The 21,289-nt window shown below is 45.1% G+C and overlaps 1 protein-coding gene and 1 long non-coding RNA gene across 4 annotated transcripts in view; one reads left to right on the top strand and one right to left on the bottom strand.

Annotated features, from left to right (window-relative positions):
• LOC131276026 (uncharacterized) overlaps positions 1-10,166 on the top strand; it is a 55,859-nt gene extending 45,693 nt beyond the window's left edge. Inside the window, exon 3 of the long non-coding RNA XR_009183513.2 lies at positions 8,226-10,166. This is a non-coding gene — a long non-coding RNA (uncharacterized lncRNA). The remainder of the gene's footprint in view (positions 1-8,225) is intronic.
• Positions 1-21,066, bottom strand: part of FBXO16 (F-box protein 16) — an 86,428-nt gene extending 65,362 nt beyond the window's left edge. For 2 of the 3 annotated variants that reach the window (XR_011647420.1, XM_058288080.2), the window contains exons 1-3: positions 20,909-21,064; positions 16,568-16,702; positions 10,333-10,368 (exon numbers count right to left, since the gene is read on the bottom strand). Coding sequence is in view for 2 of the 3 variants with exons in the window: in XM_058288080.2 (XP_058144063.1) it covers positions 10,333-10,368; positions 16,568-16,663 (132 nt within the window). In the remaining variant the exon portion in view is untranslated. Of the gene's footprint in view, positions 1-10,332; positions 10,369-16,567; positions 16,703-20,908 lie in introns of all 3 variants that reach the window. The other variant, XM_058288082.2, reaches the window with a different exon arrangement.
• Positions 21,067-21,289: the final 223 nt, after the last annotated feature.

Raw genomic sequence — 21,289 nt, 5'->3', positions numbered from 1 at the left:
GACCCGGGTTTGATCCCTGGAGCCTCTGGTATAAAAGAAGAGAAAATGTGCCTGCGCAGTGAGTCAGTGCCCACACGGTGAGCCAGTGCCCGCATGGCAAGCCGAGTGCCTGCGCAGCAAGCTGAGTGCCCGTGAGGTGACCCAGTGTCTGCAAGTGAGTCACGCAGCAAGATGATGACACAACGAGAGAAACAAGGGGAGAGTCAAGGTGAAGTGCAGCAGAGACCAGGAACTGAGCTGGTGCAATTGACAGGGAACCTCTCTCCCCATCAGAGGTCCCCAGATAGAGTCCCGGTGAATCCTGGAGGAGAGAAAATGAGAAGACCAAAAAGAGAAATAGATACAGAAGATCACGGCGAGAAGATCACGGCGAATAGATGCAGACAGCAAAAACAGCAGGGCAGGGGGAGGGGGAAGGGAAGGGGGAATAAATAAATAAATAAATTTAAAAAAAAAAATGCCTGCACTTCTAACACCGGATTAAGCCTTAAAACCAAAATTTCCACATTGAAAACCTTGATTACTACATTGAAAATCCCAAGTAATGCTAAGTAAAAAATTTGGTATCCTTATTTCTTCTTTCTTCTTTTTGAAAAACACATTTGTTATGTTATCAATCTCTCTTGTCCATGAAACAAACAAAAAAATCTAAAAACTAAAATGGTTAAGATACTACTACACGCCTATTACATTGACTAAAATCCAAAATACCAACACCACCAAATGCTGGTGAAGATGTGGAGCAACAGCATCGTTCACTCATTGCTGGTGGGAATGCAACATGGTACAGGCACTTGGAAGACAGTTGGGCAGTTTCTTATAGAGTTAAAGATAGGCTTATCATACGATATAACAATTTGCTCCTCCGTATTCACCCAAATGAGCTGAAAACCTATTTCACACAATAACCTGCACATGCATATTTATGGTGGCTCTATTCATAATTTCCAAAATTGGAAGCAAGCAAGATACCCTTCAACAAGTGAATGGAGAAACTAACTCTGGTACATCCACACAATGGAGTATCATTCAGCAATAAAAAGAAATGAGCTAGCAAGTCACATAAAGACGCGGAGAAACCTTAAATGCATATTGCTGAGAGAAAGAAGCCAGTGGGAAAAGGTTTCGTACAGTATAATTACAGCCATTCGGCCTTCTGGAAAAGACAAAACTATAGAGATAGGAAAAGGAACAGTGGTTGCCAGGGTTCAGGGGAAGGGAGGGGAAGGACAAATGGGCGGAGCAAGGCTGTTTTTAGGGCAGTGAAACCGTTCTGTGTGATACTATAATGGTGATTCATGACATTGTGCATTTGTCAAAACCCATGGGAAAGTAGAACACAGAGAGTGAACTCTAATGTAAACTATGGGCTTTAGATAATGGGATGTGTTAATATTGGTTCATCAATTGTAACCAATGTACCAAATTATGCAGGACGGTAATAATAGGGGAAACCGTAGAGGTGGGAAGAGGATATACATGGAACTCTATACTTTCTATATAAATTTTCTGTAAACCTAAAACTGTTCTATAAAAGGTCTATTAAAAGGGGTTAAAATAAATAAATAGTGGTCTCAGCAACCAAAAGACAATCCAGTTAAAAGTGGGTAAAAAACTTTGTTATGGATAAAAGCCATGTTCCCCCGTAAAGACGTGTTTGAGTCCTAACTCTGGTTCTGTGGGTATGAACCTGTTTGTAAAGAGGACTGTTGGAGATGGTATTTTTAACAGTAGAGCCCAGGGCAAACTGAATCAGGGTGGGTCTTGATCCGGTGCGACTGGAGTCCCTGCAAGTACAGAATATTGGGACACCAGCTCCGACCTGTGCCAGAGGCAGCGGCCGAGCCACGGAGGGCCAGCAGCCACCACCAGGATGCTACAGATTAGAGAAAGCCTGATCCTGCCAACGCCTTGGCCATGGACTTCGAGTCTCCAAAGCTGTGAAATACTGAGTTCCTATTGTTCAAGCCAATTGGTCTGTGGTATTTGTTATAGCAGCCTGGTAAACTAAGACAGACTTGAATAGACATTTCTCCAAGGAAGATTTACAAATGGCAAATAAACACACGAAAAGATGCTCAACATCATTATTTATTAGGGAGAGGCAAATCAAAACCACAAGTAGATTCCACTTCACACCCATTAGAATGGCTTCTATTAAAAAAAAAAAAAAAAAAGGAAAGTAACAAGTGTTGGGGAAACGGACTTGGCCCAGTGGTTAGGGCGTCCGTCTACCACATGGGAGGTCCGTGGTTCAAGCCCCGGGCCTCCTTGACCCGTGTGGAGCTGGCCCATGAGCAGTGCTGATGCGCGCAAGGAGTGCCCTGCCACACAGGGGTGTCCCCCGCGTAGGGGAGCCCCACGCGCAAGGAGTGCGCCCGTGAGGAGAGCCTCCCAGCGCGAAAGAAAGAGCAGCCTGCCGAGGAATGGCGCTGCCCACACTTCCCTTGCCGCTGACGACAACAGAAGCGGACAAAGAAACAAGACGCAGCAAATAGACACGGAGAACAGACAACCGGGGCGGGGAGGGGGGGGGATTTAAATAAATAAATCAATCTTTAAAAAAAAAAAGAAAGAACAAGTGTTGGAGAGGATGCAGAAAAATTGGAGCCTTTGTGTGTTATTGGTGGGAAAGTAAAACGGTACAGCTGCTATGGAGAACAGCTTGGTGGTTCCTTAAAAGCTGAACACAGAATTCCCACATGACCCAGAAATCCCACTCCTAGTAAACACTCGAAAGAATTTAAAAAGAAGATTCAAACTGACATTTGCACACCAACGCTCATAGCAGCATTATTCACAATAGCCTAAAAACAGAAACCACCCAAATGCCCATCAACAGATAAGTGGAGAAACAGAACATGGTATATAAAAACTCTAGAATAGTATTCATCCATAAAAAGGAATGGAGTTCTGACACATGCTACAACATGAATGAACCTTGAAAACATGATGCTAAGTGAAATAAGCCAGACACAAAGGGCCAAATAGTGTATGATTCCACTTACATGAAATATCTAGAAGAGACAAATTCAGAGAGAGAGAAAGTAAATTAGACATTATCAAGGGCTGGGAGGAAGGAGTAATGGGGAATTAATGCTTAATGGGTACAGAGTTTCTGTTTGGGGTTAGGAAAAAGTTTTGGAAATAGCAGTAATGGTTGCGAAACATTGTGAATACAATTAATGTCACTAATTATACATTTAAAAATAGCTAATATAGCAAATTTTAGTTATATATATTTTATTACAATAAACTATTAAAAGAATTTAAAAACAAAAACAAAAACAAAACAAAAAATAAAATGGAAAGGGAAACATAAATAAAGATAAATTGGAATTATCCCCCTCAAACCTAGTTCTTGTGGTTTTTGCAGAAGTATATTCACCACTATGTGATCTAGAAAATTTAAGGAATGAGATTCTGGTTGGACAAAAGAAAAAAACAAATGGGTATAACTTATTCATTAAAAAAATAATTAGTAAATGCCTAGTAAGCATCTAGAAATTTACAATGAAGAGCATGATAAAAACCATCCTTATCCCGTTTAGTTTATTCTACTGGAGAAATTTTTTTTTTTTTTTTTTTAGGTACCAGAACCCAGGACCTCATATGTGAGAAGCTGGTGCTCAACCACTGAGCCACATCAGCTCCCCTGAATTGGTTTTTTCATTTTGCTTTTGATTTTTGTTTGTTTTTGTTTTTGTTTTTTCAGGAGGAACTGGGCACCAAACTTAGGACCTCCCATGTGGAAGGCAGGCACTCAACCACTGAGCAACATTGGTTTCTGAGTTTGTTTTTTCATTTGTTTGCTAGTTGTTTGTTTTTTCATTTTTAGGAGGCACCAGAAACTCAGGACCTCCCTTGTGGGAAGCAGGAGCTCAACCACTTAAGCCACATCTGCTCCCAGATAGATTATTTATTTATTTTTTAAACTTTCTTTTCTTTTTTTAATATTTTTAATTTAATTTTTTAAATCTTTTTTAAAAAGATACATAGATCACACAAAATGTTACATTAAAAAATATATGAGGTTCCCATATACCTCACTCTTCATACCCCCCACCCCTCCCACATTGACAACTTTCATTAGCGTGGTACATTCATTGCATTTGATGAGTACATTTTGGAACACTGCTACACAGCATGCACTATAGTTTATGTTGTAGAGATAGATAATTTATGATCTTTATAAATATATGTTTTATTAGTTATGGTAAAATAAAAGAATAATGATCTTTTAAAAAGTTTGAAGACTTTGAATTTTATCCAGGGTGATATCAAAAATATTTAACTGGCAATGCCACCAACTTACCAAAACAGAGGCTATTTAACCGTATCAAGGAATACTGACTGAATATTGAAATTTAGGAATTTCTGATAATATTAAGTGGAATGATAGGGCAAGAATAGTAATTCTAAATAAGTCTCTTTATAAGTTGTCGTTAACAGATGTAGTTTAAAAATGTAAAGAGAGGGAAGTGGATATGGCTCAAATGATAGAGCTTCCGCCTACCATATGGGAGGACCCAGGTTCAATCCCTGGGGCCTCCTGGTGAAAAAGAAGAGGAAGCATGCCTGTGCGGCGAGCCAGTGCCTGTGCAAGTGAGTCACACAGCAAGATGATGACACAACAAAAGAGAGTCAAGGGGAGAGTCAATGTGAAGCGCAGCAGAGACCAGGAACTGAGGTGGAGCAATTGACAGGGAACCTCTCTCTACATCAGAGGTCCCCAGGATCAAATCCTGGTGAATCCTAGAGGAGAAAGATGAGAAGAGAAGACAAAAAGAGAAATAGATACAGAAGATCACAGTGAATGGACACAGACAGCAAAAACAGCAGGGCAGGGGAGAGGGAGGAAAGAATGTAAGGAGAGGGGAGCAGATGGAAAAACAAATGTAAAGAGCGGGGAATGGATGTAGCTCAAGTGGTTGAGCACCTGCTTCCCATATATGAGGTCCTGGGTTCAATCCTTGGTACCTCCAAAAAAACCAAACTAAACATAAAATAATAATAAAATAACAAAAATAAACTGAATTACTGAAAATTTAAAAATGGAAAGTACCCCAAATTTTGAATCTCATTGCTTTTTTCTCATTCTGTTTAGGTGGTACTGGGAATCAAACCCAGGACCTTGTACATAGGAAGCAGGTGCTCAACCACTTGAGCTACATCTGCTCCCCAATTATTATTTTAAATACTTAATACATTCACATGATTAAAAATCAAAAGAGCCAAGAGGCTAATCAGTAAGAAGAGTCTCTTCCACCCTGTCCCAGGCACCATTCTCCCCTCTAGGTAAAAACCATGTTTTCTTGGGTATCCTTCCAGAGATATTATGTATATGATTTTTGCTTTTATTATTTAAGTAACTTCTTAATTACTTTTAATTAAGTTATTAATTAAGTAAATAAGTATCCTTAGACTGGAACTTGTAGACCAATAAAGAGATCTGGTGAACAACTAAGCAGACAAGAATGGTAAGAAATAGTACTTTACGTTAGTCCTGGGAAACTGAGTTTTACTGATAGGAAAGGACATTCTGTTTCCTGTTACATTCCAGGGCAAAGATGCTTCTTTAAAGAAGGCTTTGACTTTATGCTTCAAAGAAGGAATATCGCAAGCTCATTACATACATTAAAGAGCTAGAGAACTCCAAATATAGGTATTTTTAAAAAGGAATCCTGGCTTATTTTTCAAAATTTTGATGTAATTCACAAGACATACGATTCAGTGGTTTTCAGTACAGGCATACCTCAGAGATATAGCAGGTTCGGTTCTAGACTACTGCAATAAAACTAATATCACAATAAAGCAAGTCACAGAAATTTTTTTTCGTTTCCCAGGGCATATAAAAGTTAGGTTTATAGTACACTCTAGTTTATTAGGTGTGTGTTTTAGTTTGCTAAGGGCTGCCAGTACAATACACCAGAAATGGGTTGGCTTTTAAAATAGGAATTTATTAGGGTAAAAGTTTACAGTTCTGAGGCTGTGAAAATGTCCAAATCAAGGCACCACAGAGATGCTGTCTCACCAGATGGCAGCTGAGGGTGAGCGGGCACGGGGTAGGGCACATGCACCGGCTCGTCCAGTGCTTCGCTTTGGCTGCTCTGATTCCAGCCTTTGGCTCCCCTCGGCTGCTCGGTGTTTCTCTTTCTGCGGCTGCAGGGGATCCTGGAGTCCTCTCTCACATGGAAGGGGGAAAGTGGCAGCTGTCTTTTTCTGTGTCTCTTCAGCAAGAGGGCGAGACCCACCTTGGGTCACGCCCTACGGAGTTTCTCCAATCAAAGGCCCCCACCTGCATTTGTGCAATCAAAGGGTTCCACACCCACAAGAATGCATTAGCTCCAAGAATCTGATGTTTTCTGGGGTTCACAACAGCTTCAAACTATCACAGTGTGCAACAGCATTATGTCTTAAGAAACAACATGCATAACTGAATCAAAAAGTACTTTACTGTTAAAAATGCTAGCCATCACCTGAGGCTCCGTGTTGAAATCTTTTTGCTGGTGGCGAGTCTTGCCTTGATGCTGATGACTGCTGCTGATCAGGTGGTGGCCGCTGAAGATTGGGATGGCTGTGTCTTAAAATAAGATAACAATGAAGTCTGCCACATTGATGGACCCTTCCATTTACGAACTATTTCTCTGTAGCATGTGATGCTGTTTGATAGCATTTTACCCAAAGTAGAACTTCTTTTGAAACTGGAGTCAATCCTCTCAAACCCTGCTGCTGCTTTATCCACTAAGTTTATGTAATATTCTAAATCCTTTGTTGTCATTTCAACAATGTCACAGCATCTTCACCAGGAGTAGATTCCATATCAAGAAACCACTTTCTTTGCTCATGCTTAAGAAGCAATTCCTCCTCTGTTCAGGTTATATCACAAGATTGCAGCAATTCAGTTACATTTTCAGGCTTCACTTTTAATTCTAATTCTCTTGCTGTTTCCACCACACCTGCAGTTACTTCCTTCACTAGAACCCCTCAAAGTCATCCACGAGTGTTGGAATTAACTTCTTCCAAACTTCTGCCAATGTTGGTATTTTGACCTCCTCCCATGAATCAGAATGTTTGTAATGGCACCTAGAATGGTGAACGCTTCCCAGAAGGTTTGCACTTTGCCAGATCCATCAGAGGAATCATGACAGTCTAGGGCAGCTACAGGCTTATAAAACATATTTCTTCGATAATAAGACTTGCAAGTTGAAATGACTCCTTGATCCATGGGCTGCAGACTGAATGTTGTATTAGCAGTCACAAACAACATGCACCTTGTACACCTCCATCAGCGCACTTGGGTGACCAGGTGCATTGTCAATGAGCAGTCATATTTTGAAAGGAATCTTTTTCTGAACAGTTGGCCTCAAAGAATGGGTTTAAAATACTTAGGAAGCCATGTTGTAAACAGATGTGCTCTCCACCAGGTTTTGTTGTTCCATTTCTAGAGCAGAGGCACAGTAGATTTAGTGTAATTCTTAAGGATTTTCAGAATGTTAAATTAGCACTGGCTTCAACTTAAAAGTCACCAGCTGCATTACTCCTGAACAAGAGAGTCAGCCTGCACTTTGAAGCCAGCCATAGCCCTCTCTCTGGCTGTGGGAGCCCTCGCTGTCCTCTTCCAATAGAAGTCTGTCTCATCTACATTGAAAATCTGTGTAGCCACCTTCATCAGTTATCTTAGCTAGATCTTCTGGATAACTTGTTGCATCTTCTACATCAGCACTTGTGGCTTTGCCTTCTACTTTCATATTACAGAGATGGCGTCTTTTCTTAAACCTTAAGAACCAAACTCTGCTAGCTTCAAACCTTTCTTCTGAGGCTTCCTCACCTCTCTCAGCCTTTATAGAATTGAAGAGAATCAGGGCCTTGCTCTGGACCAGGCTTTGGCTTAAGGGACGCAGTGGCTGGTTTGATCCAGCCAGACACGCACTTTCTCCGTATCAGTGACAAGTCTGTTTCACTTTCTCATCATTTGTGCACTCAGTGGAGCAGCACTATTAACTCCCCTCAAGAACTTTCCTTTGCATTCCCAGCTTAGCTAGCTGATTGGTGCGAGGCCTACTTTTGGCCCATCTTGGCTTTTGACTCCCTTTCCTCACGAAGCTTAATTATTTGTCGCTTTTGATTTAAAGTGAGAGATGTGTGACTCTTAATTTTACGTGAATACTTGAGAGCACTGTAAGGTTATTCATTGGCCTAATTTCAATATTGTTGTGTCTCAGGGAATAGGGAGGCCCAGGAGAGAGAGAGATGGGGACGGCCAGCCAGTGGAGCAGCCAGAGCACAGACAACGTTAAAGTTCACCGTCCCAGAGAGACACGGCCCATGGGGCCCCAAATCACAACAGCAACATCAACGACCACTGTGGCAGATCACCACAACAGATACAGCAACACCGAAAAAGCCGAAACACTGTGAGAATCACCAAAATGGGACAGAGACGTGAAGGGAGCACACGCTGTTGGAAAAATGGCGCTGACAGACTTGCTCAAAGCAGGGCTGCCACAAACGTTTAATTTGTAAAAAATGCAGTATCTGTCAAGTGCAACAAAGCAAAGCATAATGAAACCAGTTATGCCTGTATATTCCCAAGGTTGTGCAATCACCACCACTTTCTAATTCCATAACATTTTCATTGCTTCAAAAAGAAACTCCAGGGCGGCGGACTTGGCTCAGTGGTTAGGGCGTCCGTCTACCACATGGGAGGTCCGCGGTTCAAATCCTGGGCCTCCTTGACCCAAGTGGAGCTGGCCCATGTGTGGTGCTGATGCGCGCAAGGAGTGCTGTGCCACGCAGGGGTGTCCCCCGCGTGGGAGAGCCCCACGCACAAGGAGTGCACCCTGTAAGGAGAGCCGCCCAGCGCGAAAGAAAGTGCAGCCTGCCCAGGAATGGTGCCGCACACGCGGAGAGCTGATGCAGCAGGATGATGCAACAAGAGGAAACACAGATTCCCGTGCCGCTGACAACAACAGAAGCAGACAAAGAAGACGCAGCAAATAGACACAGAGAACAGACAACCAGGGTGGGGGGAGAAGGGGACAGAAATAAATAAATCTTTAAAAAAAAAAAAAAGAAACCCCAAACCCATTATAATCACTGCCCCAGCCTCTGGCAAGTGCTAGTTTACTTTGTCTTTCTGGATTTACCTTTTCAGGACATCTATTATAAACAGCATCATACAAGATGTGGCCTTTGTGCCTGGCTTCTTTTGCTTAGCATAATGGTTTACCTGCACTATAAATTGTATTAGCCCTTCCCTCCTTTTTATAGCTGAATAGTATTCCATTGTGTGGGTATATCCCACTTTTTTATCTTTTAATACTTTGATGGACATTTGGGTTATTTACATATTGTGGCTATCACGCATAATGTTGTATGAACGTTTATGTATCAGTTTTTGTCTGTAAATATGTTTTACATTTTCTTGGGTAGCAGAAAATATTTAGATAAAGCTGTGAGGGAGTTTGATGAGCGCTAACAATGCCCAGAGACAGGTACTTTGATCATCACCCAGGGATGGATGACGGCTACTGGGCTTCGTGTCTCCCTGTTTTGGAGAACAGGTGAGAAGGTCCTGGGGGGAGTCGTTGTCAGTAAGGAAGACGGCTGCCTCTTCTTATGTAGAGCCGTGGAGTCGACACGGCTCTCGTATGGAAGTCTAACAGCGTGGACACGGGCACACCTGGATGCCAAGGGGCCGCGTGGAGGGACTTGCTGGCTCTCAGGGCAGTGCCTCTCGGATCCAAACTCAACTTTCTACACCTTAGGAGGACAGAGGCTGGGGCGCTTCAAACCACACTCCTCCGCCAGCTGCTCCCTGCTAAGTGCTGCCAACAAGGAGAAAGGCTCTAGAGGGAGCAGGTGAGACGGGACCCGCTGCTCCAGTCGGTCGTCCCAGCTCAGCCCCCGCAGCAGCAGCTGATTCCAGTTTCCAGGTTTCTTCCATACTCCCAGAGCCATCATGCTTCTTAGATTCATCAAAGGCACTTCATCAGTTGGCCGTGATGTGATCTATTTCTCAGAGGCCCCTACAGGATTTGTCCCAGCAACATGGGATCCTTCCTCTGAGTTCATGAAGTTCTTTCTCAGTGTTCTCCTTTTGTCTTTTCCATTCCGAAACTGTTTAACCAATTCCTTTTATTAAATTATGGCTGTTAGAATAATTGGTATGGTTTCTGTTTACCTGACTGAACCCAAACTTATATGCACAGAAAGCATCAATCACACCTCTCAGGAAATGAGCAATTACTACCTGAAGTCCAAGTTGAATTCTTTGGGCTCTAGGATGATATACTATAATAAAGAAATAGGAATATTTTAAATGGTTACCCATTTTCCAAGCAGAGCTCTTCTTTCTTCAAATACCTACAAAAGAAAAAAAAGAATAGGGTAATTTCATATATCATTCAAAATACCTATTACAAGGAAGGCATCACTAAAATATCAATGAATATATATTCAGTCTTTTCATTGTATCAACTGAGTATAAAAAGGACAGATTTCATTTCTAAGGAGGTATTTTATTTATTGTTAACTCTGGGTAAGGTTTCTTTTCCTCAGTTTCTTCATTTAGGAAATTGTTCGTTTGTTTGTTTTTGAGGTACCTGGGGCTGGGGATTGAACCCAGGACCTCTTATGTGGGAAGCTGGCGCTCAACCACTGAGCCACATTGATGTCCCTGAGCTGGTTTTATCTTTTTTTTTTTGCTTATTGGTTGTTTTTATTTTTTCAGGAGGCACTGGGAACCAAACTTGGGACCTCCCATGTGGGAACCGGTTGCTCAACTGCTTGAGCCACATCCTCTCCCAAGGAAAATTTATATTAAAGAAGTAGTAATTTTTTTAAAGATAAGAAATAAGAAAAAAATGGAATCGTAAAGAGAAAGCAATGTTAGAATTTGAAAGGAGATCTGCATGACTTTATTATTATACACATTATTATATACAATTTGGACGGAAATCATGTATTATTTATCTTTGTGTCTCCAGTGTAACGTGTTATACCTAGCGGCTTACAGGTACTCATGTTTGCTGCACTGGAATTGGATGAGGTTGTGAGAATCCTTATGCGATGAGGCATTACAATGTGAATGCGTTCGTACACTGGTGCATGGCTGTTTTTCGGGCATCAGTGCATTTGTGTATTTGTGTGAGAGAGGAAGGGAAGATGCCTGGCAGAGGAGGGGCCCGTGGAGAGAGGAAGAGTAATGAACATATGTGAGTGTCTCTCGCTCCGTGCACACACCCTCTGTCAGTTTTCAAAATTAGAACCATGTTTTCCCTTCCTCTTGGCAGTCTCTCTCTCTCTAGCATTTAAGAATGTTCCTAACTTGGAGACATAGCACAGGCCTAATTCTTCCCTTTCTGTGGAGGAGGAGAAGGAGCAGGTTTTATGTTTTAATAGATTATACTTTCCTTCCTTTTTTACACTTGGAAACTCTTGTCTCAAGGGCATTCAAAGTGGAGACTGAAATAACTGGCTCGACAGCGGCCTATGGGCAGGGAAGGTTCGTCTCGCTCCTGGCCAGGCAATCTCGGATACTTCCGGGATACTTTGCACTTTTGAAGGAGAGGGACACCTTCTCCCCAGCCCCAGGAACTAAGACCTGGGCTACCAGGAACCTTAAATAACAGCAGTCGACAAATTCAGAAGTTATGGATGAAACCAGAGGAGAATTTATAGAACACAGAATATTTTAAAAACCTGGATTCAAAATTTCCTGAATTTGTTTTCTCCATCTATCCAAATCGCTACCACTCACCCCTGCCCCGCCCAAGACCAGCACTCCCCATCAAACTCCTGCTCCAATTAGAGGCCACGCGCCAGCATCAGCCTTTACGTGTTTCCACCTGCTCGCAGCTGTTTCTGTTCACTGTACGAGAAACTGTCTGCCTGTGTAGACTACGACCACTTTCTCTTAAATGCTCCACAGGACCAGTAGTGCCTCAATAAATAACTGCTGGTTGAACTACAAAAAAAGCTGTGGAAGTCATACGGTTTTAGGGCTAAAAGGCATTCAAAGACTGCTTTGGCCAATTCCCTGGTTTTACAGAGGGACAAGCAGAGGCCCACAGAGGTTACGCTTTGGCTTGAAAATGCGCTCCCTCCTCCCTGGGGCCCTGGTCCCGCTCGGGCCCCAGCTGGCCTCTCAGGGGTCTGCTGCCCATGCTGAGGTGGGCTGGCAGCGGAGAGGACAGCAGGAGGCGACGCTGCTCAGCTTTCAAAAGGGGGTCGGGACGCAGCATCAGCGTCCACTGAGAGCGCAGAACGCTGGACACAGAAGGACACTGCCTGGGCAGGGAGAGGGTGGCACAAGAAGGGAGCAGGAAAGGAGGAGGGGTGAGTGGGGAGCGTAATTCGGGCTAAATCGATAGTCTTGAGAGGTCCCATCAGAGACCAGGTCTGAACAGGGTCACGGCAGATGCAGGTCTTCACCGGAAAAAACGGACGGGCCCGTGGGGCAGGGAGACGCTGGCCGGAGGGGGTCGGGCCTCAGGGCTACTCTACTGACAGGAAACATGCAGAGCGGGAAACCGACCGCCAGGCCCTCAGGAGGAGCAAGTCTCCATTCTAAAGAGTCCCAACTAGGTTCTTCATCTTAAAGGGCTGGAAAACAAAATATCTCTTCAAAAAAAAATATTAACACGGATCTTCTTCTCTTGCAGAACGCTGCAGTCTGTTTATATCACAGTTTATTCCCGACCTGCTGTTAAGTCAAAATCCTACGGGTGCTATTTTAGTCTGTTGACACAGTTCAGTATTTTGCCATGTGACATCAGCACAGCGTAGGAGTAAGACAACATTTAGGGGCAACTAAATTATAATTTATTCATGATAACTACGTGTTTTTTCCATAGTATTTATAGTAACAAATACACAAATACTATACTGCATGTATGAACTATACTCTTAAAGAAATGTTGATCATTTTCAATTAAAGCAGTAGATGGCAAAGAAATACATACTGTTAAAACATTCCTCATCTCAAAACTCACAATGTCTGAATTATTTCATAATCTGTTACATTTGGCTATGCTGAGGATGCTATTTTTTAGGCATCTAAATTTGAGTTCAGTCTCTGTGCTTAGAGCTGCTGTAAACTTAAAGTCCTGTGACTCTTATTTTTGTCTGAGATAGTTACATATCTCACATTTTACTACAGGGCAGAAGACAACAAAAGTTGAAAAAATAAAAAAGGACTGGAGACAAATTGCCCGGTTATCAGAAGTGTAGAAAAATCTTTGGAATTATGCAAATAAACACCCGGGCAACCTTTTCCTAGGACATTTACTTTAATTCCTGTCACACCGTCAGAACCTTAGGGGCCTTCGCGCAGTCACCCGAGGCAACCACCTCATTTTATAAGGGAGTGAAATTTGGCCAGAGAGGGCGAGTGGTCCACTCCTGTCATGCGGCTGATGTCAAGCAAGGGTTCCAGGTCCCAGAGCTGGTGTTCATTTCTTCTTGGCTTGTTTTTACAATTGTTTTACAATTTGAAATATTTTTGCACTGTATAAAGTATGGTAAAAACGGGAGCTTTTCCTTCCCACAGAGCCCTTGGTGCCCTTCCAGCTCTCTGGAGGAGCCACCGTTAATGCTTTGGTGTGTGTATATGCAAATTCCATGTGCGATGCTTGCATATTTATAGATACACATTTAGACACATACAAAGACTGAAAAAACAAATTCACTCCAAACTAGAACCTAACCAAAACAAAAAGTAATTTTGGAGGAATAAAATGAGAGTTCTGAACAATAAAATAAACACTATCTCCAAAACTTATCATTAAATTTGACAAACACTCTCACAGAGCCACGAGGAGACGGCCGGGCTGGTCTCCTGGTCTCCCTCAGGACGCGCGGGGGCTGAGCCACCTGGAGCGCTGCCTCCCCTGCCCAGTGCCCTGGGGGCTGGCAGAGGCCTGGTGGGGAGCCCCAGGGCAGCTTCCCCGTGCTCCCTGAACCTTAGCAAAGGCTGACCCCAAGAGCACGCCCAGTCAGTGTCCTGCCGGCTCATCTGCCTCCGATCTGCCTCTCCAGCAACCTAACCTGCAACCGGCAGTCCAGCAGATTTTGGGTATTAGAGCACGTTTTGTCCATAGCTGTCAAAACGGTCAAAACCTTTGTTTTCAAAGAGAAAGTCTGAAAAATCAAGGCATTCAACAAATATGTATTTCAATTCCAATCATTTTTTCACACATGTGTAAAGCCTTCACAATTCTATGGGAAAGCAGATTTCAAAAGTAAACATGAAGTTTGGGGAGGAAAAAGTGGATAAGCTGTTATATAAACTGTTGGAGAGCTGAGAGCATTGCAAAAGGTACTCAATAAATACTTGCTAAGCAGAATAAAGCAGACTGTCAAGCACTTGTTCAGTGCTCACGGCTCGCTGAAGCTGGACTGATCTCTTTTCCTGCTGTCTCTGTCATTTCTCCTTTCTCTTGGCCCCTCCTCTCTTTTCTCTTTCTCTCTCCTCTTTACTTCCTTCCTATATTTTTTTTCCTTTTTAGTCCCTCCTTTTCATTTCTCAGTATTCTCTTCCCTTCCCTAGCTCCTATGCCTCTTTTCAAAGCTGCCCACGTCTCACATCAGAGGAGCAGATACCGGAAAGGGCCGACCAGGGAGGCTCAGGACCGATGACCCTGACCCTGACCCTGACCCTGACCCTAACCCTAACCCTAACACAGGGTTGCCTGAGGGATCAAGTTAAGGAGGCAGAGGGTGAATCCAGGCTGAGGAAGGGGAGATGCAGGGCCAGGAGGGAGGGGCCAGGATTAGGGCTGAACTGTGACTCCACTTCTTATGCTTCCAGGCCCCGGAGTAAGAGAGAGAAGAATCTCAACTCTTAGCTTAGAGTTGGGAGGGAGAGCCAGTAAACGACGACAGCAGAGGAAGGAAGCCGGGGTCTGCAGAGAGGAAGGACACCTGAGTTGGCTTTTGCAGGAGGCGAGCAGGAAAGCGTGTGCAAAGACACACAGGTGGGAGGGAACATGGCTCGTTGGGGACCACAAGTCTGGTTTGGATGAAGGATGAGGGAGGCAGGGGCAGTGGCTGGAACTGGGGAGGTTGGCTGAGACCAAGTCGTGGAGGGTCCTCGAAGCAGTGCAGGGGGATCTGGGACTCTCCCTTTGACGTTTGGCCCTTATCAGTTTTAAGTAATAGGATTAGACTGGTATTTTAGAATCATCGCTTGGGGACCAGACTAGAGGGTGGATTTGGGAGGTAGAGACGGGGAAGCCCGTCAGGCGCTACGGGCAGAAGGGCGAGGAGGTGCGCACTGAGGCCCGCAGAGCCGGAGGCCTGTGAGTGTGATAAAGAAAAGCAGCCCAGGAGGCGCTCAGCATGGAAGGCAGGCCCGGTGTGGGCAGGAGGCGGTGGAGACGCTCTCTGTGGCCTCGCCTTCCGAGGCGTCTTTGCGCCGAGAACGCTGGGCCGGGCGCTCCGCGCGGGCGGTTCCCAGGGCGGTGCTCGCAGCCGGCAGCGTGGAGGGACCAGGCACGTCCCCTCCGGGACCAAGCACGTCTTGCCTGGTGCTCACGGAAAAGCAATGGGTTCCCCAAGTGGGCATGAGGCAAGCCCGCTGGGGCAGCATTTATCTGGGTCCTCAGTATCCCCTCCAGTGGGGCTCGGTGGGGCAAGGAAAGCCGAAGCAAACATGCACCGGGAGGAATGAAACCCTTTGTCTCTGACCCAACTGTTGGTCTTTTATTGCAGAGCAGCAGTGCCTTCTATTGTACAAATAATAGCTTGGAAATTGGATAAAATCAAAGCCCAGATGCAACAGGGAAAAAGAAGAATTTTGACTTGCGGGGCTTGGTGAAATGTGGTAGCTTTCACCAATAGGAGAGACTGGTTTGTAGGAGCAAGATAATGAGGCTATGTTTATACAATGTTGATTATATTTTACTGCCAACTAGGTATGGTGCTGGCAAACAGGTTTGAAAATGGGAACTCACAGACCTTCTGGTAAATTCTGCTCCTAAGTGAAGCAGAAACAGAAGTGCCCGGAGGGGGGCCAGTCTCACACCCCCACGGCACTGAGTCCCCATCCCTCCTTCAACCTTGAGTTGGTGGATCCTACAAGTGTCTCCCCAGAATGCAGGGAGAAAATAAACTTGGGAGAACCTGAGTAATGTGGGGTTCTCGGTTGAGATTTACACATTTCCTTTATTTGGTTAAATGTGCAGTGTTACCCAGAGACCTCAACTCTAGCAAGAAAACCCGCTTTTTGGAGGGAGCTCCTCCTGACAGACCACCCTCTCCTCTCTCATTCCTGGAGGCTCCCGTGGAGAACCAGTGACGGAAGAAAAAAAGCTGGGGTGAGGGAGAGGAGGAACGACAGTGGAGGAAGCACAAATGTAAGAGTTTCTTCCTTAGGCAGGAGCTCTGTTATGCCAGCCTTGTCCATGCAACTAGGGCTCAGTAAACTTTTCATGAAAAAACTCATTTTTTTATCCATTACACAATCCCAAACAATTCCTGCTCATATTTTGATAGTAAAATTTATAATAATGTTTTTCTTTAAAGCATGGGTCCCACTGATAAAATAGCTCTGGTCACTTACCCGGTCATTCAAAAGCTGATGGTTTAGGGGTGTCCAGGCACTCATCTTCGTCTGCATTTTGGGACCATCCACGCTTTTTGAAGGTGCAAACGCCATCACGAAATAATGGATATTCTCCCATAAGAAAAGCTACACCTATCAGAAGAAATGAATCATATAAGCTCCAGGATACGGAGTGTACTAATACCGCAAAACCCTGCGGTGTGTTGGAAGGGGAAGGAGGGAAAGCACGTTCATTGGGAGCATTTTCGACATAAGGCATTTTATATGTACACCCAATTAAAGCTCATAACACACTGCTGAGCTGGGGCTGGAGGTCTGTGAGTGGATAAAGGAGAGCGGCCACCAGCTTGGTGTCCTTACCCCCACCTGGAAGGTTTTAGCTCATTTTACAGATGAAGAAATGAGGCTCATTGCAGTTAACAGGCTCAGCCCCGGCTTGTACAGAGAGCAAGTGGCAGACTGAGATTCACATCTGGGTCTGTTCAAGTCCACTTTATTTTCAATGGACCATGGGGACAGATTCAGCTAAGGATATATTATAATGGCCAGAAAGAGAAGCATTTTAAATTATAAAAACAGTACAGTATAAAACATCTTGTCTCCTGTGACTCTAACTTCCTGCTCCCCTCTCGGCGTCCTGGCGTCTAAGAAGCAAGGGCCCCAGGCAGCCTGGAACCACATTTACCAAGAGGAAAGCTGAAACAGGCAAACCACGGCTTTGGAGATTGGCTGATTTGGGTTCACTGGGGGAAATATGATGTTTTTAGTTGCTCAGTGTGCAGGATGCTGCCTTTTGACAAAAACACTTTGATTTCCACGAGGAATTACTTTTCCCTCATTGCAGTCTGCTGGCGTCGTGAGTCGAGGTGGCCGGCCTCTCCAGAGCCGGGTGGGGTAGTGACGCCGAGCGGGCTGGGTGGACTGGAGGTGGGTTGTCCTTGCTCTCCGATGCGGAGGCCGTTCAGAGCAGTATCAGTGTCCTGAGCATGAGCTGGTTCCAGTTCCCTCACTCCCCAGAAGCCTCATGTTCTTGCTTGTCCATTTGTGAGCCACTCGATATCCTTGCAATAAATTTCTTCTTTTGCTTAATTCAGCTAGAAGCTGTTTTTACCTGATAGGGGGTTAATCCTGGCTCTAGTTCTAACTAGCTGGTAACTTTTCGTAAGTTATCTAATCTATCTGAGCCTCAGTTTCCTCATCTATAAAGTGAGCACGTACACATCTGCCCTAAACTGCTGGTGCAAAGGTTAAAGAGGAGGTGGGCAGAGGGCCTGACAGGAGCTGCAGGAAGCCCCCCTTCCCGACAGGCGTTCTCAGAACTCCCTTCATTTACAGAGTGCCTCCAGAGCTGCCCTTCAGAGGGCCATGAAAGACCAAGCAGACTGACAGTGGTTCAGTATCTCCCGGGCTTCTGCTTGCTCTGCGCGCCCACAGGAAGGCTAAGGGGCCGGGCTGCCTGCCTGACCCATGGGCTCCAAAAATGACCTGTATCAATCAGCAAATAGTGGATAATTAAAAAAAAAAAGTCATTATTTGGGAACTGATTCGGAATTTCCCCAAATGCTATTTCTGAAATCTTTGAAGCTCCCACTTAACACGTAACACTCTCTCTCAGGCTTAAGTTATGGCTGGAGAGAAAGCCAATGTTTTAGAACCTTGAATGTGTCCTAGCAATGTTTTCCTGCGGTTGTTTTCTGTCACCTTTCCAAGAGCTCAGATAAGTGCTCAGGTTCTCCTCAGCCCCTCTCCACCAGCAAATTATCTGCGTCATCACATGTTTAGCTAAGGTTCAAAAGGTGTAAGAAGTGATCTCATTACAGTATTATTAACTGGCAGCTATAAAAGTACATGTGAGCAGACAAACTAAATATACAAAGCATGGTCACAGAATCTAGATCTGCCCAGTTTAAAATTATGTATATATTTTTGTTGTTATTGATTTATATCTTTAAACCACTTATTTTTAATCTTTGTTGAAGGTCATAAAGCTCTTTGAGAATATGCAGAAAGCTGTGAATCTTCTCCCTCATAAATGCACATGAACATAAAATTTTGCTTATCCCTGGATAAAGCCCCTGCTCTCAGCTGAGGAACTCTCTCCCCCAGCTGGCTAGGAAGCAGGATCCTTTCTGGCTGATCCACTTTCCGTTTTCTGAATAAGAACAAAGCAGCACTTCCAGGTGACTCCTCAAGATAGTGCTGGTTGCCTTCTCTTTAAGGCTCCTCAGAGCTAGGTAAGCCTCGCACTAGGCTTTCTATGACCAATTTGAGCAAAGCTCGGTTTTCAGGTGACTGGGCTGACCAGGAAAAGCAGCCCCTTTGGTTAAACAGCCCTGTAAATTCACGAAAATGGGGGTGTTCTTCCTTTATCTCATTATTTTTTTTTAAAAAAGTATTATTTATCCACCACCACCCCCCTGCCGTTTGCATGCCGTCTGCTCTGTGTCCATTCGCTGCGCGTTCTTCTGTGTCTGCTTGTCTCCCTTTGTTGCGTCACCTTGCTGCACCAGCTCTCCACAGGCGTGGGTGTCAGCTCTCTGCAGGCGTGGCCAGCCTGCCTTCACCAGGAGGCCCTGGGAAGCGAACCCAGCGCCTCCCATATGGGAGACGGGAGCCCAGTCGCTTGAGCACATCCACTTCCCAGTTTATCTCATTATTATCCCTTACAATTTTGTCCTCCTGCCACCATTCCAAAAGATGAGCAGAGAGGTGGCTGTGGCTCAAGCGACTGGGCTCCCGTCTACCACGGGGGGGGGGGTCCAGGGCTCGATTCCCAGGGTCTCCTGGTGAGGGCAGCTGGCTTGCGAGGCAAGGCGGCCTGAGCGCAGAGCTGGCCCGTGTGGAGTGCTGGCGCAGCAAGACGACACAACAGAAAGAATCACAGAGGAGAGACAATAAGAGACGCAGCAGATAAGGGAGCTGAGGTGGCACAAGAGATAGAGCACCTCTCTCCACTCCAGGTCCCAGGATCGGTTCCAGCTGCTGGAGAACACACAGCAAACAGACGCAGAGCAGACGGGCGGGAGGACATGAATAAATCTTAAAAAAAAAAGAAAAGGTGAGCCCTGTGTGTTCCCGCACGTGCACTCACACCGTGGACCACTAGCTCCTATTTAAGAGAGAAGCTTTTACACAACACAAGAAATAATCCCGCACGCTCCATCAAGAAGACAAGGCGGGCTGTCTCCCCTCCTTCCACATACACCGCTTCCTGCTGCTTTTTTGTGAACCCTTTATCCCTAAAGCCTGTCCTTGAACGTTGACCTCTAACTTTCCTTCGGGCAGAAATGGAGAAAGAGGGCACATGGCCGCCGCCCCCATGTACGGCTCTTGTTCCCTGTTAGGGAGCAGGCTGGGCCGTCTGGGGAAGCTCCACTGGCCGCGCATCTCCAGCCTGGGCGCCGAGCCACTCTTCCCATGTCCCCATATTCACCGAGGTCTCTAAGTGCCCAGCAGGCCTGTCTCACCCAGCGTAAAGAGGAGAGTTTTTGCTGTAATTGGGCTTCACAGTCACTGTTGGTATTTTTAAAAGATTATTAGTTCATGATGCTATTTTCAGCTCAAAACCTTTCATAGGCTCTTTAATGGTTGCAGAACATTGAAACTCCTTAGCATAGAAGCCCATATTGCGTTGGCCACATCCCACCTTGTCGGCCTCTCCTCCCTCTCTCCCCTCACACACTCGCTATCCAGACACAGGGAAGCCAGACCGCCCGCGAACAGGGCCCAAAACTCTGATGCTTCTGTATCTTTGCTTATGTGGTTTTTTTGAAGCTGTCCACATGAAACCAAGTCACAGCAGTACATAAGAGCTATTCAATAAAAACTGTTAAATAAATGGAATGAGTGAATGAGTGGTGTGGGGAGAGGGATTAAGGATTAAAACTAGTAGAAATGTTGGGATATTTGGAATTCAGCACTGGATTATACACAGGGTGCCTGAATTGGCACCTGGATTTTACAGAGCAGAACAGGATTGAGTCTCTCCACCCACACACCACTCACCATGTATACTGCAGCAGCCTTGGAGAAGGGAATCTCAAATATTATTAGGAAATTGGTAGGGTGTGGTTAGACTTAAATACAAATTCATCTTATAGTTATTTAGTTAAGAACAGGATAAGAACTACAACAGAAAGAGCGAGTGCTTGATAGGCATATGACAATTATTTGCTGGTTGTTGATTTCGTCAGGACGAAGCATCTGGCACTTGCACGGCAGCTAAAATTTAGGGGAGCACAAAGCAGCGCCAGGAGCACCGACAAGGGCGCGGGGGCAGGGCGACCCCAGGGCAGCCCCCCTAAAGCGTCCCGGTCTGCTCGCGGCCCCTGCTCTCACCTTTTGCGCCTCTCCCTCCTGAGCTTCCTGCAGCGGCGTTGGCATAGTAGCACCCGGTCGGCTTTGCCCCTGTCCCCTCCAGCCCTCACCCCTCCGAGCACCCAGTGGTCCAATCACAATCTGGAAATCCTGTCGCTGGCATCCGGGGTCTCTTAGGCAACAGTGTGCGGGCTCTTGATTGGCCAGGAATACACAAGGGTTGGCTCCAAAATTGGGTACAGGGATAAAAATAAAAAATGGGTGAGCGCCAAGAGAGTGACCGCAGAGGCTGCGCTATCCGAACTGATGCTAGGATGAAGACGCGTTCAATCCTGAAACAAGCAACGATGCTTCTTGGGTCCTGAATCAATCCAAAACATACTTGCCTTCCAAAGCAGGCTT

This window comes from Dasypus novemcinctus, chromosome 25 (assembly GCF_030445035.2).
Source record: "Dasypus novemcinctus isolate mDasNov1 chromosome 25, mDasNov1.1.hap2, whole genome shotgun sequence".
NCBI classification, from domain to species: domain Eukaryota; kingdom Metazoa; phylum Chordata; class Mammalia; order Cingulata; family Dasypodidae; genus Dasypus; species Dasypus novemcinctus.
This window is presented reverse-complemented; position numbering and strand designations above follow the sequence as displayed.